This window comes from Vicugna pacos, chromosome 17 (genome assembly GCF_048564905.1).
Source record: "Vicugna pacos chromosome 17, VicPac4, whole genome shotgun sequence".
NCBI lineage: Eukaryota > Metazoa > Chordata > Mammalia > Artiodactyla > Camelidae > Vicugna > Vicugna pacos.
The window spans coordinates 21,290,066-21,307,893 of NC_133003.1; the positions used below are offsets into that span (position 1 = coordinate 21,290,066).

At 42.0% G+C, this 17,828-nt stretch overlaps 1 protein-coding gene across 1 annotated transcript in view; it reads right to left on the minus strand.

The window, feature by feature from the left end:
* Positions 1 to 11,672: 11,672 nt before the first annotated feature.
* Positions 11,673 to 17,828, minus strand: part of PRKAR2A (protein kinase cAMP-dependent type II regulatory subunit alpha) — a 65,190-nt gene continuing 59,034 nt past the window's right edge. The window contains exons 9-11 of the mRNA XM_015235012.3: positions 14,848 to 14,913; positions 12,608 to 12,749; positions 11,673 to 12,113 (exon numbers count right to left, since the gene is read on the minus strand). Of these exons, the coding sequence (XP_015090498.3) occupies positions 11,980 to 12,113; positions 12,608 to 12,749; positions 14,848 to 14,913 (342 nt within the window). The 3' untranslated portion in view covers positions 11,673 to 11,979. The remainder of the gene's footprint in view (positions 12,114 to 12,607; positions 12,750 to 14,847; positions 14,914 to 17,828) is intronic.

Below are 17,828 nucleotides of genomic sequence, written 5' to 3' on the forward strand. Positions count from 1 at the left end.
AGTGAGATCAGACCAGTACAAACTAGAAGAGAGCAGGAGAAGCCACATGACATCAGAGAGGGTAGAATTTAAGGTGATAGTCATTGAGCAAAATAAAAAGGACCATTATATAAAGGAGGCACAATTTATGAAAAATATATGAAATATGAAATAATCATAAGTCAAAATACATCAGATACTATTTTTTTTAAATTAGGAACTAGACAGGGTTGGCACCAACACTAGTATCATTACACATTGGCTTAGAGTTCTAGCAAAAGTAGTAAGTCAAGAAAATGAGCTGTTGTAAATACTGGAAGGAAAGAGATTACACTATCTCTTTAGTTAATACCATGATCGTAAATCTAGAAAATCCAAAGGACTTCCTTGAAAACTACTGCAGTAAATAGAAGGAAATGTTAAGGTGATAAATATAAGAAAAATATATTTAAAATAATAGCATTTATACAAATAAGCCCCTAGAAATAAATAGAAACAAGAAAAATATTCAGTTAACAATAACAAAATTATAAAATATTTAGGAATACATTTATTAAGAAAAGTATAGAACTGTACTAGGTGGGAAGCCTATAAAATCTTATTAAAAGACATGAAACCTATAGAGACATACTCAGTTTGTGATGTATTTTCTGTACTGTCTGCTCAATTTTGCTATGAACCTAAGACTTCTCTAAAAAAGAAAGGATTTTTTTTAAAATAAAAGAGTAACAGTGAGGTAAGTCATTTTATATTTAGTAGATTAGCAAATGTTAAAAAGAGCTACACCAACCCTGGCTTTCAGGGATATGAGGAAAAGGATTCATCCAAACACTGTTAACAAAGGTAAGATCAGTTATAGCCTTTTTGGAAAGCAATTTGACAAGCCCCAGTAAAATTAAAATGCATATGCTTTTGGACTCTATGATCCCAATCTTGGGATTCTTGCTTTTAGAAAAAAATGTGGTGGGAAAAGTTGCAAAGCGATGGCCCATCCGCAGGGGTATGGTTGGTGACATTTTCGTACCTCCATACTGTTCTGGTTACTATGCTGTGTACATTACCCAAATTTAGTGGCATAAAACAGTAACATTTATTTTGCTCACAGATTTGCCATTTGGAAAGAATTCAGTGGAGACTGTTCCCTGCTAGATCAGTCTAGGCAGCTTAAAAACTAGGGTTGGAATCATCTGAAGGCTCCTCACTTGAAGTCTGGTATTTGATGCTGGCTATCAGCTAAGACTTTAGCTGGCACTGGAACACCCACATGTGGCCTCTCCATGTGCCCTGGGCTTCCTCACAACATGGCGGCTAGGTTCCAAGGATGACTGTCCCAAGAGAGGAAGCCAGGTGGAAGCTGTATCATCTCTCCAACCAAGACTCAGAAGTCACAGTGTCATTTCTGCCTTGTCCTATTCATTCTAAGCAAAGCCACTAAAGCCAGGCTGTATCCAAGGAGAGGGAAATTAGACTCCACCTTTTGTTGAGAAGTATCAAAAAATGTGTGGACCCTTTTAAGTTACCATAGAAAAGAAGGAATTGGAATAAATAATACCACTGGATTTGGAGGGCCTGCCACAAAGTTGGGGTGTGCAAGAAAAATATGATGCAGAAAAGTGTATACAAAATTATTTACACATATACAACAAAGACAAAGCACTCTGCATAAATGTGTTTATTTATTTATGATTCTATAAGCAAGAAGAAATATAGGGAATATATATCTTGTAAACATGGGTTCCAGAGAGTGATGGTGGTAGAAGGGAGACACAGAGGTGAGCAAAGGAGAAAAAAATAAAAGACTGTGTTAAAAACTAGCAGTTAGGATGGGTTCTCCCTTATGCATTTAATTATAGGTATTTGTTTCACTGTATGGACAAACTGATTTTTTTTTTGCATTCTTTTTTATTGAAGTTTAGTCAGTTTACAATGTATTAATTTCTGGTGTACAGTATAATGTTTCAGTCATACATACACATACATATATTTGTTTTCATGTTCTTTTTCATCATAGGTTACTAAAAGATATTTATTATAGTTCCTTGTGCTATATAGTATACACTTGTTTGTCTATTTTATATATAGTAGTGAGTATCTGCAAATCTCGAACTCCCAGTTTATCCCTTCCCACCCTCTTCCCCCATAAGTTTGTTCTTCATGTCTGTGAGTCTGTTTCTGTTCTGTAAATAAGTTCATTTGTGTCTTTAGGTTCCACATATAAGTGATATTATATGGTATTTTTCTCTTTCTGGCTTACTTCACCTAGAATGACAATCTCCATGTCCATCCATGTAGCTGCAAATGGCATTATTTTATTCTTTTTTATGGCTGAGTAGTATTCCATTGTACTTATGGACCATTCATCTGTTGATGGACATTTAGGTTGTTCTCATATCTTGGCTATTGTAAATAGTGCTGCTGTGAACATTGGTGTGCATGTGTATTTTCAAATTAGAGTTTTCTCTGCATATATGCCCAGGAGTGGAACTGCTGGATCATATGTAAGTCTATTTTTAGTTTTTTAAGGAAACTCCATAGTGGCTGCACCAATTTACATTCTTTCCAACAGTGTAGGAGAGGTTCCTTTTTCTCCACACCCTCTCCAGCATCTATCATTTGTAGACTTTTTAATGATGGCCATTCTGACTGGTGCGAAGTGACACCTCATTGGAGATTTGATTTGCATTTCTCTAATCATTAGCGATGTTGAGCATCTTTTCTTGTGTTTGTTGGCCATCTGGAGGTCTCCTTTGGAGAGATGTCTATTTCAGTCTTCTGCCCAATTTTGGATTGGGTTGGTTTTTTTCTATATTAAGCTGCATGAGCTCTTTGTATTTTTTGAAAATTAGTCCTTTGTCAGTCATATCATTTGCAAATATTTTCTCCCATTCTGTAGGTTGTCTTTTTGTTGATGGTAACCTTAGCTGTGCAGAAGCTTTTAAGGTTATTAGGTCCCATTTGTTTATTTTTGCTTTTATTTCCATTACTCTAGGTGCTGGTTCAAAAAAAATATTGCTGCAATTTATGTCAAAGAGTGTCCTATATTTTCCTCTAGGAGTTTTATAGTATCCAGTCTTATATTAGGTCTTTAACCCATCTTGAGTTTATTTTTGTGTATGTTGTTAGAGAATGTTCTAACTTCATTCTTTTACAGGTAGCTGTCCAGTTTTCCCAGTACCACTTATTGAAGAGACTGTCTTGAAAAGTGATATTTTTAGAGAGTCATGTTTAGGTGATAAAACAATCAGGAAAATAATGACTACCTTACTAAAAACTCAGGATAGCGCAGGGAGGAATGACTAGAAAAATAAAAGGAAAGAAAAGCAAACTTTGCAGAAGTTTCCCAGTGGGTGGAGTGAAGAGATGGGAGAGGGACCCTGGCCAGGAACCACCTGAAACTCAGCTCAGCAGTGTCCTAGGTGGAGGTATAAATCTGGAGTGACCATGGAGGTAACACCCAAAGTCATGCTGTCCCGGACAAGACTTCCCCGGGAGGGAGGGAGGAAAACTTAGGGTGGAGCCCTAGGTCGCTTCAACATTTAACTGTTGTCTAGGTTAAACCTGGCAACTGAGTGGGAAGCAGAGCAGGAGAACTGGATGTTCTTGAGAAGATGGTTCTTGAAGCAAGAGGGAGGCATCCACCATGGTGATTTCAGCTGAGACTCGAGAGAGCCGGCTTCACCCTCAGCTAGGCATCAGCTCTGTCCACCCCATGTTAACCACTGGAGACTGCATGGGGGGTGGGGAGGGCTGTGACAAATAGGAGGTGAGGAGGCCATTGCTGGCAAGTCTCAAGGCTTTTGTCATGAAGGGAGAACAATGGGGTCAAAGCTAGGGGAGGATGTGGGGAAAGAGGAGGAGCCCAGAGATTCTGACTCATCGCTTCTGTTTTCTCCCTAAAAGCAAGGTTAGGTCATTGCTGGGGGTTAGGTGTGGGGGGTGCAGGAGGTTAGAGATCAGGGCCAAGGGCCAGGCAGCACTGCCAAGGGCCTGGAAGTAAAGGATGGCAGGGAGGTGCTGATCAGAGACCTCACCTCAGGGATGTAAACAACCAGGCCCCAGGCAGGAATGGCCCAGGGTAAAAAGAAGTTGTCCAAAGGTAGAGGGAGTGAGAGTTGGACCAGGAGGTGGAGGCGGCACTTCTGGGCTGGAGACTGCAGCTGGGAAGCCCTAAGCATTGTGTGTGGACAGCTGCAGCTCCCCTGCGGCACTTCATCCCTTCCTCCGTGCAGCCCTGGCCTGGGCTGGGGCTGAGGTCGTGCTGCTCCCTGCTAGAGCCTGCACCAGGGGAGGGGGTGGGGATCGGAGTGCATAGAATTATTCTAAGATCAGACATCTCTCGGAATTCCTTTCCCTTCCTGTTTCTCAAACCGAGCTGGCCATTCTCACTCACCCCTATCTCCTCCAGCCTGGACTCCTCCCAGGGTCCCCAGTGCTCAAAGGTTGGATGTGCATCTCTGAGTAGGGAACATGATGTTCCCACCCAGGCAGGGGAGGGACTCAATTCTCAGATGTCCCCCCACCCCTCAGCCAGCCCTGGGACTGGACTACACGGGGAAGGGCTGACTGCAAATCATTCCTTTTTTTAACCCCTAGAACAAAAAGAAAAGGATCCTGCAGGCCCAGAGTGGAGGTGACTCCCAGCACATCCTAGATGCCATACACCCTCGTCACCAGTACATTCAGGGAGCGAAGAGCCTAGTGAGGCAATTGGGGAAACTCCCATTGTGCGGGAAGCCAGCCTGGTCTCAGCAGGCCCTGCATCTGCACTCGGAATGTGCCTTTGCTTGCACGTTGTAAACCTGGCCCTTCAATCAGTGCCCAGATGTGAGGCTAGCCCTCCTGTTACAAACTAATCTTACCCATTTACCAGGGAGGATGGATAACCCGACCCTGGTTTTCAGTTGTGAAGCCAGCTCTGTCAGGGAGTAGGGGCTGCTTTTTCTGAGAGCCCGAGATGCCCAGTTTCAAGTGAGCACAATGGGAGAGACTACACCAGCCACTGGGCCCCAACCCCCTACTTTACTTGGGCCTTGGCATGTGAAAGGCAAGGCTGAAATCCTCCTGGGGTGATGCCTGTGGGCAAAACCAAGGACCAGGGCTGGGGTGATGGGGGTTGGTGAACACCTTCCTATAAGTCTACCTCTTTCTTTACAATGGAGCAAGCCAAGGCCTTAGATGATGACTCCAACTCATCCTCCTCTGGCTGGCCTTGGGCAGGAACTGCCAGCCCGGAGGAATCATCTTGAGTTTTGAGGTAGAAGCAGTGGTTGAATTTGGGGTCTTGGGGTCATATACTCTCTATCCTCCAACTCCATCCTGGTTGGGAAAGTGCTCTGGCATCTAGAGCTGCCAGGGAGAACAGCCCCTTACCTGGGGTCCAGGCCGATTCCTGGGGGCATCTGAGCCCGTGTGTGGCTCCATTTCTCATCCCAGGCATGAGGCCAGCTGCACCACTCTGGGAAAGGATGCCAGTGGCCCAAGGTGGCTCATGTAGGGTTCTGATTTGCCTGGAATTGATGCACATCTGCCCCAAAGGCCTCTTCCCTGACTGCCCTGCAGGCCTAAGACTCAGCTTCAGGTCCCTCACTCCTTCAGCTGCCTGGGTTGGGCTCATGGTAGGCAGGGGAGTATACCATATGTGTCTCTTCATGCCCAGGCCTTTCATTTTCAGAATAAAAATGTCCAGTTTAACTATGCTTGTATGTTATGCTGGAAAATGCTGGTTTGCTCATCTGGTGGGTCTGGACTTTAGCTTTTCCTTTTAACTAGAAAAAAAACCAACTGCATACCTTGTCTCCTCTTTCTGGGGGTTGGAAGACCTGGCCAGAGAGGAGATTGCTGGATCCCAGCTTCCAGAAGCATACACAGTGACTTTTGACCCTTGCCTCAGTGCAGTTCTGCAGAGGGAGGAAGGGGTGAGACCATGGCCAAGAAGGCCATGGAGATTTGGTTCAAACCATTTGTTTCAACTGCCTTCTCCAAGAATTGACTGGCAAATATCCATTCTTCTGCCTATCAGGATGGACTGATTGGTGAAGAGTCAGGTCCTACTGGCTTTTCTAGTGTCTGGGGTAGCTCTCAATCCCTCTTTGGTTTCACATTCCAGCCTGGCCAGCCTCCTGCCTTGTAGTCTTCAAATGGGCTTGACTCTGTGTACTTAAGCCAGATTACTGGTTTTTTAAAATAGAATGAAGTGCCCACAGGATCAAGGATTCTATTTGGGAAGAAGTCAAAGACGAAGGGGTAGAAATGTCACAGAAAAATTTCCACAAAACTTGGTTCTTAGCACATCATCACAGAAGAAAACCTAAGTCAGAAAGGCATCTCCGGCCAACCTTCACTTTGATGTTTATTTAGGATGTCTAGCATGAAGATGACAACTTCTGAGGAGTCTTTGCCTGGAGGGAGTCTTCCTTAAAATCTTCAGTCTAGTCTTTTTCCTTTGACAGCTTCCCTGACACTTCTGTAACCAGCATTATGTGAGGCAAGCTAAAAGAGCGGGGACATTGCATGCTTGTGTGTCCAAACTACTCATTTTAAGAAGAGGTGGGGCATTGGGGGATTGGGGGAGTGAGGAGGGAGAACTGTGGAGGGTATAGCTCAGTGGGAGAGTGCGTGCTTAGCATGCACGAGGTCCTAGGTTCAATCCCCAGTACTTCTGATAAAAAAATAAGTAAATAAATAAACCTAATTACCTCCCCCACCCCCCAAAAAATCCCTCAAAAACAACAACAAAAAAGAAGAAGTGGGAGCCATATAGGGAAGAGCAGCATGACTAAGGGCAACAGCAGGCACTGGAACATGATCACCCTCGAACTAGGAGACTGGGGCTGCTGTTTATGTGAGTCCAGAAACATGAGGATAAGCCCCAGAGCACTGGAGGAAAGGCCCAGGAATGCCCTGGAAGACCCCAGTTATCATTACTCTTGATAATTCCTGGAACTTAAACAGTGTCAGGAATGTCCACAGCAGGCAAATAAGATTCTGTTCAATGACCAAATAAGCTGGGTCAGGCCTAATTTCTGACATTCTGATTCAGAACTTGGATAATACTCATTTGAATTCACAACTGACTATTCAATACGTTCCTGGTTGACACTCTGCATTTTCCCAGTCAGGTAACAGTATGTATCACTGGCCATTATCTGTGATAAGGCATTTATCTGTAGAGAGGATGGGTAAAGGAAGCAAAATTCATACTTAACATGAATGATGACTTGTGAAACAACCTCAATTTCCTTAACCACTTTAAAAGTAACACTGTTTTAATTCTGTTGTTAAAAAATTGATGCACTAAGATCACTGAGGATATATTCAGGTAATTGTGATGGGACAAACTTCTAGCTCCCTGTTAGAGCATACGTAAAAGGCAAAGTCCTCATGTGTTGTTCATTCTTCAAGACTGAGACTGTGGACAATATGATCTTGTCATTATCCCAGCACTTCTGAATGGTTCATAGCAATACAACCACCAAAAAACACAAAGGCCAAACCATATTTAATTTTTAAAGCCTTGAAATAAGGCTAGTTTGGCTTTGAGGGTTCAACTACCAGTTTCTCGGGCCCCACATGGGAGTTTTGTATATTCACCCATTACTTGGCCCTTCAGTACTGCCAGGTGAAGGCAAGATCAAACTGGAACATGAGTTTGTTATAAAATGAGCTTCCTTTGGTCACTGGGAAAGAAACTGTAGGTATAGAGGACTCTCACAGAGTCATTGCTAGTGCTGGTTATAGCCCTGTTACAGAGAAGGAAATCATTAACGTTGACAGATAGGAGACGCTGACTTTCCCAAGTAAGAGAGAATTTTTCTGCCTGACTGACTTCAAACTGGGACATCAGCTCTTCCTGGGTCTTGAGCTGCCAGTCTTTGGATGGGAACTACACTATTGGCTCTCCTGGTTCTCAGGTTTTCAAACTCAGACTGGAATTAAACCTCAGCTCTCCTAGGTCTATAGGTTGCCAATTCACCCTGCATATCTGTGTGATCCAATTCCTTATAATAAATCTCTTTATACACATACCACACACACACACACACACACACACACACTCTCTCTCTCTCTCTCTCTCTCCATTGGTTCTGTTTCTCTGGAGAACACTAATATATATATTACTCAGGCCTCCTCTCTAATTTTCAAGACCTCACACCCCAATCCCAATAATGTATCTGCCAGATGAATACTTTGCTGGCCTAGAACCCTAAAACGAGAGGACAAACACATAACACAAGGCTGCACCGTAGTTTCAGACATGATTTGTCAGCCTTTATTAACCAAGAGCAAAGCCAAGCCCTAGAGTTTCCTTTTAAAAAACCCAACCTTGTTTATGGCAAACAATGATTTAGTTATATGGTCAATACTACAGAGCAAGAATTGATCACTTTCTAATCACTTATTCTTCTGAGATTAAAATACAATGTAAAACAGGTTAAAATAAGATTCTCCCTAATGATTTAAAAATAATTCCAATTGAAAGACATTTCAAACACTACATGTAGAATTCAGAACCAAAAAAAGACCATAAAACATTTTTACCTTTGAGGTAGCACAATGATGCTGAATTAGATTTCTTTTATTACAATGAGCTTAAGAAAACAATGAGGAATCTACCTTCTGCTCAAGGTGGGCTAAATGGTTTTCTGCAAATCCCCCATGAGTCTAGTGACAGTTTTCTCCTTTTTTTTTTTTTTAAGTATAAAGATAGCCCTACAGTGTGTAAAAGGAAACCCATGGGAAGGCTGCTTCCCATAAAATAGACGTTAGAATCATTGAGGAACATCAGCAGTCAAGACAGGAGGAACAAGAGGTAATCATAGTGAAAAACCAAAACAACTTGTATCTTGGCAAGACTGGTTTACAAGTGCATGTCAAGAACAAAATTCCAACATCAGCCAACTGAAAACAGAAGATAAAAGATGACATTCATGAGTCTTTTTCTTTTTCCTCTGTGCAAAAATGCTCTTTCAATTTTACTAAATGAGAGAGATTGTACGCTGTGACACAACATGGATATGCTATGTGTCCAGGGGCTGCTGGGTGCCAGCGGCACCTCTCACTGACTATCATTGTGACTGGAGAAGCTGTGCAATAAAGGGATGAACGTGACCTCTCCTGGCTGGAGAATCATTTCTTGCCACTTTGCTGCTGAATTTGCTCACTAAACTGTTCAAAGAAAAGCTCCATCCTGATTTCTGAGAATCTATTGCAATTATATGTAACACAATTATATGTAAGGACTATTGACTAAGAGGAAGAGTGCACAAACTCTTTCTTCAGAGAATACAACTGAAAGAAAAGAGTGGGTGTGAAAACCGGGGGCAGAAGGAAGAATAATACTGCAGGTTGGACCTCAAGGCCCTCAGGAACGTTCTCCACCATGTGAAATCAATAGCAAAGCCAGAAAAGAGAGTGTGAAGCTCTAACCCACAGAAGAGAACAACATAAAACAACTATCAGAAAGACCTCTTCCCAACACCTGCTCCTCCCTGTGAGGCTCAACTATCCATGCAGGGCTTGCTCATCACAATGTGGACACCAGAGAACCGAGTCGAACTTGGTCTGCCACCTTCGATTCCCTATGCTGCAAAGAGAACTGGAACACTGTCCAACTCCTGGCACTTCGCTAATGGCTGTGCCCTTTTCACACACACTGGTCCCTGTAAAGTCTCTCTCAAGCCAGACCCTCAAGGAGCCATATATGCAGTGAGGATCTGGACTGATTATCCATATGTCAATCTGCAGTTAGAGCAGGAGGACTCAAACCTGATGAATTCTACTCTGTAAAACAGAAACCATCAGTAAGTCAGGGGTGTCAAAGAGGCTTCTATGAAGGGGAGGACTAAACTGGGATGCGCAAGAGGGCAGGATGAGAAGTCCCATCCCTAGCAGCCTGCAGGAGTGACTGGCTCAGAGTTCACAGCCAGCCCTAACTAATGCTGGCATGGAGTAGGGGGTACAAAGAGGACGTCTGCTCAGTGTTTAAACAGAGTCCTTACATAGTCTGGGGCTAGAACTCTGTGTCACTCCTGAAGCCCAATGTACCTGTTAACCTGTTTAAGAAACAGGTGTGGTTCTTGTCTGCTAAAGTGCAAGATCTGCTTTCTTAATTTATTTGATAATAAAGCAATCCCATAGAAAAGAAGAACCTTGGAAAATAGTGGGGGAAAACCACACGGGCTTTCCCAGTACTAGCTGCCTGTTTTGGAGTATCAGTTACAACCTTTCACAATTCTGAGAGCTGCAACACAGGTTACGCAGGGCAGTCTGAAGGAGTCCTTCTGCTTTCACTTCACAGAGCACAAGAAAAAGGGAGAACTGACCAAAGTTGTGATAGATCACTATTCTGGAAATCTTTCAACCATATTGTCCATGGCAAGAGCAGACAGTCTGGCTTATGAGTCATGACAGTGGACGGTGACTGTGTGGGCTCCATCATTATCAACAGGAACAACTTAAGCCCCAGCACATAATAATCTCATAGGGATTTATTAAGTTATACAAGGTAAAAAAATTTATATTGGAAAGGGCCTCTTGATTTAATATAAACTTGGCTATGACATCCAAATTTATCTTTGTGTAAATTTCACACTGCTCTTAGGATCTCTTGTAGCATCTGATTCTGGGTCATTCTGAAGGAAAAAAATTCATTCTGAAACATATCTAGTTAATTATGATAATACATCAGAATTCTACCTGATATAATCAAAAGGTTAAAAAAGATTTTAAAATACCAACTAAATTACTTTCCTCTGGGATTAATGATTGGAACCCCAAATATCCCAACATCTTAATTAGAAAGGTTTCTGCAGTAATTCTACAAAATTGTAAATGACGCCGATTTTTGAAAACTAACAAAAAGAGTTAGTCTTTAGGATAAGTGCCTGAGTCAGCTGACAAACTGATATATATGACCAAGGGGACTTCTGTAAATAGAGAAATAATCTTTTTTCAAAAAAATAGCTGCTTCTTCTTTAAAGAGTTTAAAAATTGACGGTTCAACAGCAAAGCTATGCAACAACTCTGGAGAAGAAGGAAAGCACTCTCTTTGCTGGCACACTGCCATTAACCGGTAGGCGCAACTGGAAACAAGAGATGGCAGGAGTTGCCCAGGAAAGTATTTGGGTCAGATACGGTGGTGGTACTCCCAGACCCTGGCTCCTTGCAATTGGACAGCAATTCACTCATGTAAACTGCACAGAGATTAAACAAAACAAAACAAAGTCTACTAAAACAAAACAAAACAAACTCCCCCAACCCAGAAAACTTCCCTGGCTCTCTGCTACCTGAAGAATGTGACAAACCCAATTTTCTGCTCTACCATGAGTCCCGATGGCTGATTAGTGTGCTTTGGGGTGCTGACCTGCTGGGTCCTGGGCAGGGCGGGTCCCTAAGCATCACTGAGAGTTTGGAGACAGCTGCCATGTGTGCCGCTGTCAGCAGACAGTACAATGTCACAGACTTCCATCACATTGACCACCATTTTTGACAGGAAAATCAAAGGCTACAATTGTGAACAAATGTGGACCTTCTCACAGGACAAATGAGGAGATGGAAGGCTACAACATGTCCTCCCTTGAGAAAAGTTGAGGGGAGGTGTCTACAGTTATACAACAGGTTTGTGCCAACCTGTGGTAACTTCTAAAAGCAACAGTAGCAGCAAGAGAGAAAAGGAAGATGTTTACACTTTGGACTTCGTATCAGGCACTTAAATTGTTGGAGAGACATGCCATTTTGAACCAAAGATGTGACAACTGGGTTGGGGTAATCATTACAAGTGGTCTAATAATGGGCTTTCAGAAGCAAAGTGGAGGTGTGGGTTGAACCTCTACCCATCCTTTAGTGCTGACTTTCAAGTTTTCTAAATGCCCACGGCCATAGCAATGGCAGCGGCGGTGGCAACAGCAGGAACAGTTCCGTCGTGTCTATTTTCTGTTTGTGTTCTGTGGCTGACCGGAAGGTTTTGGTGTCACACTGAGAAGGCTCCTGGGTGTGGCATACCTACTGCCCGGGATCGATCAGATCCATGCTGGAGCCAAACATCTTCACCAGCTGTTCCTCGTAGTGAGAGATGTTCCTCTTCATGATGTCCATGCAGGGCCCCAGAAGCCTCTCAAATGCTTGAACATCCATAACTGCATTGTTAAAAAGAGGTGAGGGAGAGAATAAACTCTCTACACCAGCAATTCAAAGTCATTTCCCTTGTATAAACCTTTTCTTCAACTTATCCACTCACGTTACAGGAATTAGACTTTTGGATACTCGGTACTTGGGAAAGGAAGGGATGTTTCTACACAGCAAGGCTACGTCATCTAAGTCAGAGACTGTGTAGAGCTCAGTAACACCTATTCTCTCTGTTCCCACACAGCCCTGGACACCTGCCTCCATTACTGCCCTTTCCACACAGCCAGGGGGCCTATATGCCTGTCTTGCTCACAGACTACTGTCAGTGCTCAGAAATGTTTGCTAAAACATTTCTATTGCTATTCACCCATTTCTGGTTGGTCACACAAACTGTTCAAGCCTAGATGTGAGTGAGAGCTAGTGGAGTAAGTCAAGGCTTGCCAATGGGAAAAAATACTGCATATTAGAAAAAAGGAAGCATTAATGCATAAAGAAATTTTCTTACCTAAGCATTTGACATCTCCCACTGCATAAGCTGAAGCAGCTCTGGGTTTGTTGGTGACCAGTGCAAGCTCTCCAAAGTACTGCCCCTTATGGCAACGGGCAATCTCGACCTCCTGGTTCCCACCATCCTTGTTTGCTTTAGTCTAGAACAGGTAGAGAACATGACCTGGGCTGATTCCAGAATCACACCTAGGCATGTCCAGTTGCACATACTTGCATTCCTTTTCAGTACACTAAACACAATTATCTAGAAATTCACTTTGCAGAGACTCTTAACTGTACCATGTAAACTGCATGTGTTAATCTCAGTGGTCTGCTCTAATCAGAAGAGTTGGCTTTTACCTGGGGCTTCATCAAAGTCCTAACACCTTTCAAGTAATGGCTAAATATCAAGAGGTAAGGTGAAGACTATTTTCCTTGGAAGATTTATATATATATATATGATATATTAATATAATATATAAAGTAATATATAATATGTTAATATACTATAAATTACTATATATTAACATATACATATAATATATGGCACAGGGGAGAAGACAAGATCTTTTGCTAATTCTTTCTAAACAATGTCAATGCTTCTCTTAGGTAAAGAATCACAATCCTGCACTACTTCTTTCTGATTTGAGGCCATGCTTTTCTCAGACAATACTTTACAGTGACAAATTTTATTTTTAGGTACTGTCTGCATCTTAGGTTAGTGGTCCCCGTACCACATTTGTAGAAGAGTTAAGTAACTTTAAAAAAAAATGTTCAAACTTGCAATTTGATAGTTTAAGAAATCAAGCAGGTTATACTTGGTACCTATCAGATTACTGAAAATAATATACTATATTTTACTTACTATCTAGTTTCTTATTTTTTTTAACAAATCCATCTGCCAAGCTAAACAATGTTTAAAATAAAAAATTATTTATAACTTATTACTAAGAATTAGTCTCAATCTCTAAGACCCACTTTGTGTTATGGACAGATAAATTTTTTGAAGGTTAATTTAGAAAAATATACAAAAGTGCCAAACTAGCTTACACAGTTTGACTTTTCCTCCCTCCACACTTCTGCCCTGACATGTTTGTTCTGAGGTCAATCTGCCCCTTCTGAGTCAATGCTCTCTCTCCAATTTCTGTTGTATTCTCTGGGACTGCAGACATGTTCGTGTCCACCTAGTCACTTCTCTAGAGTAGCACTTATCACACTGTACTGTGAACACCAGCTCCCTGGGGGTTCTGATAGAATGCAGATTCTGATTCAGTAGGTCTGGAGCAGAGCCCGAGACTCTGAATTTATGACAAACTCTCCCTCCCCCAACCCAGTGCTACAGCTGCTGGACCCACACACCCACACTATGCTGTGATTAATAGGTGTCAATGAATATGTCAGAAATGCATAAACATATATCAGTAGTCCGAAAACTATAAATAAAAAAATATTTTTAATTAGGAATCAAGCCATCTTATAGTCAGTAATCATTTTTTTCTTTCTTTCTCCATACTTAACTTTTATAAAAAGCATTCTGTAAAAGGTTTCTACTAGGTTGATTTAGTATTATATATAACTATTTTAACAAATTATTTATTCTTTTTTTAACATTTTTATTGATTTACAATCATTTTACAATGTTGTGTCAAATTCCAGTGTTCAGCACAATTTTTCAGTCATACATGGACATATACACACTCATTGTCACATTTTTTTCTCTGTGAGCTACCATAAGATTTTGTGACAAATTATTTATTCTTAAAAGAAATCAAAACAGGAAATCTGATGATGATGGATTTTTGGTAGGAATCACTCTTCCCACCTACAGGTCATCAGTTTTCTTGGTCCCCCTATCACCAGATGGCCATGATAATAATTGTCCTAGAGACCTCCATTCCTTGTGCTCTAAAAGGAACATTTTCTTCATATTTAACACCCACATTTTATTTATGATAAAATTTCCTCATTTTCTATTAGGGTACTTATCTTTTTCTTACTGATTTACAGGCCAATATTTTTCATGTCATTAATTACATAACAGAGGAAAAGGCAATAGGAACAAGAAAGAAATATACTAAATCTTTATCAATGAATGGGCTTAAAAACCAGTCTTTGCCAGTCACACATCTCACAAAACAATGATGGTTTTGGTACACTAAACATAGTTCACATTATTTAAACCAAACAGTTACTTTCTGTGCGTACACCTGACATCTGGATCTCCCCTGGCATAACTCACACCACCGCTCATAAACTCACCTTGCTTTTAATCAAGATGCTCACTTCGCCGGACGCTATAATGTAAAAGCTATCAGCCTTTTCACCCTGAAAAGGGAGAGGAGGTCAGGTCAGAGCCATACATCTGTACTGAAGAGGGACACAGAAATAGATCATTTTTTCATGACACAAGCTCCAATTTGTATTTATTTTCCAAAACTGTAAACCAACCAATGGCTAACAAATTCAGAACAAAGCGAGAGGATATCAATTAAACTATGACTGACAAACATCTCTCACTTTCTAACATGGAATATTCACACTTGTCTCCATGAATATGCTAGGCTGGCAACTGCACAGAGCATTGCTATTCTTACTGCTCATATTGGTCTTCTACTGAAACCTATGACAAGGGGTCAGTAGTCAAGACTGTCACAGACTGTATCAAGGTGACTCCTGGCTAGCCCTGGATCATGAGGCCCAGGGATAATCTTGACCATCAAATGTAGCCCTCTAGAGGACAGCGCAGATATGGAGAAAGCCCTGTCTTGATGAGGGAGGTGTTTTGTTGTTGGTTGATGTCATTTTATGAGCCTCAGGCTTTTCTTTGCTTGTTTTAATTTTAAACCACTTAGCTGAACCAGTCATTCAGGTAATTCAACAAGTAATTAGCTGTTTATTATATACCAGGCACTGTTCTAATAAGCATGTGAGATAAATCAGTGGACAAACAATATTCCCACCCTTGTGGAACTTACAGTCTGGTAGGGTAAACAAATGACGTGACCAACATAATTAATCAGTAAGTTACACTGCTGTACTGGAAGGCAGGACTACAGGAAAAAGTAGAGCAGTGAATATGGGATCTGGAGAGCTGGGGGAGGAGATGTTATAATATACAATAGAGCTTCATTGAGAAGGTGAGATTTGAGCAAAGGCTGGAAGGAGGTGAGAGGTAGGCAAGCAGATATGGAAGATGAGGCTTTTAGGCACACTTCAGTCTCGGATCCCTCACTTAACTTCTGGAGCCATGACCATCTATATTAAATAATTCAGTGCTAATTATGTGCTCTCATTCCCTGTGGGTCTTATGTCTTCAGTGAGAGTCTATACGTCTTCTGAGCATTCATAAGACTTCACGTCTTTCGACAACCACACAGAGCTCTAAGCAGGCACCATACAGAGCTGTGGCTGACATTCTGGAGTCAATCTCATGCCACGTTACTATGTAATAATCACTGCTCCATGTGAGTGAAAAGCCACAGCTTTAGAAAGGGGTGTCTGTGGGTCCCCCTGCTGCTATGCTGGGTAGGTACCCTACATTCAGCAGAGCCAAATTACCAAGAAGCTCTAGCATGACAAAAATAGCTTCATGAGAGGAGTTGATGAAGGATGGGAAGCCATGGAGGAAACTAAAGAGAAGCCAGAGGAAGGGTCACCAAGAGGGAAGATTGTTTCTATGTCCAAGAAGGGAGTTTCATAAATGAAGATGTAATTATTAGTGTTCAGTACTGCTGGGAGATAAAGAGTAATAAAGATTCAAATGTATGGAAACACCCTGGTGACCAAGAAGAGGGTGGTGAATGGTAGAGAAAAGCCAAAAAAGTCACAGGTGGTAGAGGGCAGTGCCTGAGCTCTTTGTTGAGACAGATGTATGACATCCATAATTTTAAGTGCTTACTTCAAGGACTGAGGGAATATGCATGCAGGCAGCAGTCCTGGGGGCTGGCTTCTTGTACAGACCTGGGACCTGCAGAAGTTGCTGGCATCCTAACCCCGCCCATACAAAAGCTGCAATAGAGGCTGCTGGGACAAAGGGTCACACTTTAGATAGATGCTGCTGGTACCAAATGTGAGTTTAGTTCCATTCAGGGAACTGGGGAACCAGTACAGCTATTGAACCTTTCCTACTGCAGGCAAAGAAACCTGTGCCATCTCAAAGTGTAAATCACAGGAAAGGTACAGGGATCACTTCTTATTTACTTTTTTTTTTTTTTTTTTTGGTTTGGCTTTTTGTTTTTGGAGAGGGGAGAGGTATTTAGGTTTTTATTCATTTCAATGGAGGTACTTGGGATTGAACCCAGGACCTCGTGCATGCTAAGCATGCACTCTGCCACTGAGCTATACCCTCCCCCTAGGGATCACTTAATAGTTAGCCTGGGCCTGCTGCATAGCCCCCTGCTGTGGCTGGTCTTACATTCCTCTGCTCTCAGTGAATATGTAACTGGGTTAGGGTTATGAATTTTTACATGTGTATAAACCTCTGTAACCATCCCCGGATCAAATGAAAATCTTTTGAGTGGCCCTAGTTTTCCTTTCCTGAGCCCTAATTCTTGCTTTTATGTTTGAAATTCACTTAGAGAGTAAACCTCCAAAACCCTGGGCACTCCATCCTCATCCCCAATAAATGCAGAACCCCAATAAACTCAGCACATGTACCCGTGTAGGCTCCCTCTCTCCCTGTGACCTTACTGTGTAGCCCTGGGCCTGCCCTCTGGGACCTGTGAATAATAATAAATCTTGTTTTTCTTAAAGTTCCCTGATGGTTGTTGCTGAGGTGCACCTTGCAGTCATAGTAAGAACCAGGAGGGCTAGTCCAGTCATGGCACTGGCTCCTGTCTGTGGAGGCTCACCATAAGCAGTATGGGCCCAGGTAAGTGCCCCAGGCATTCCTAGCCAATAGCATCACTATTGATAGTGTCGACTGAAATAAAATTACACAATGTGAGAGTTGTTGGTTAAGTTTTATTTGGGGAAAATGAGGACTATAGCCTGGGAGACAGCATCCCAGAAAGATGTGAGAAACTGTTCCAAAGAGGCAGGGGGAGAACTCAGTATTATATATGATTTCACTAAGGGGGGTACGTGCAATCAGGCACACATTTAGGCAGAGGCTTGCTGCTAGTCACCAGGAGCAGATGTCACCGTTAATGATTTTAGTGCTCTTCTAGATATGAGGAAATGCAAGAATTGGGGTCATAAAATCTTCTCCTGAAAATATCTAACTATCTGAAGGCCTGTTC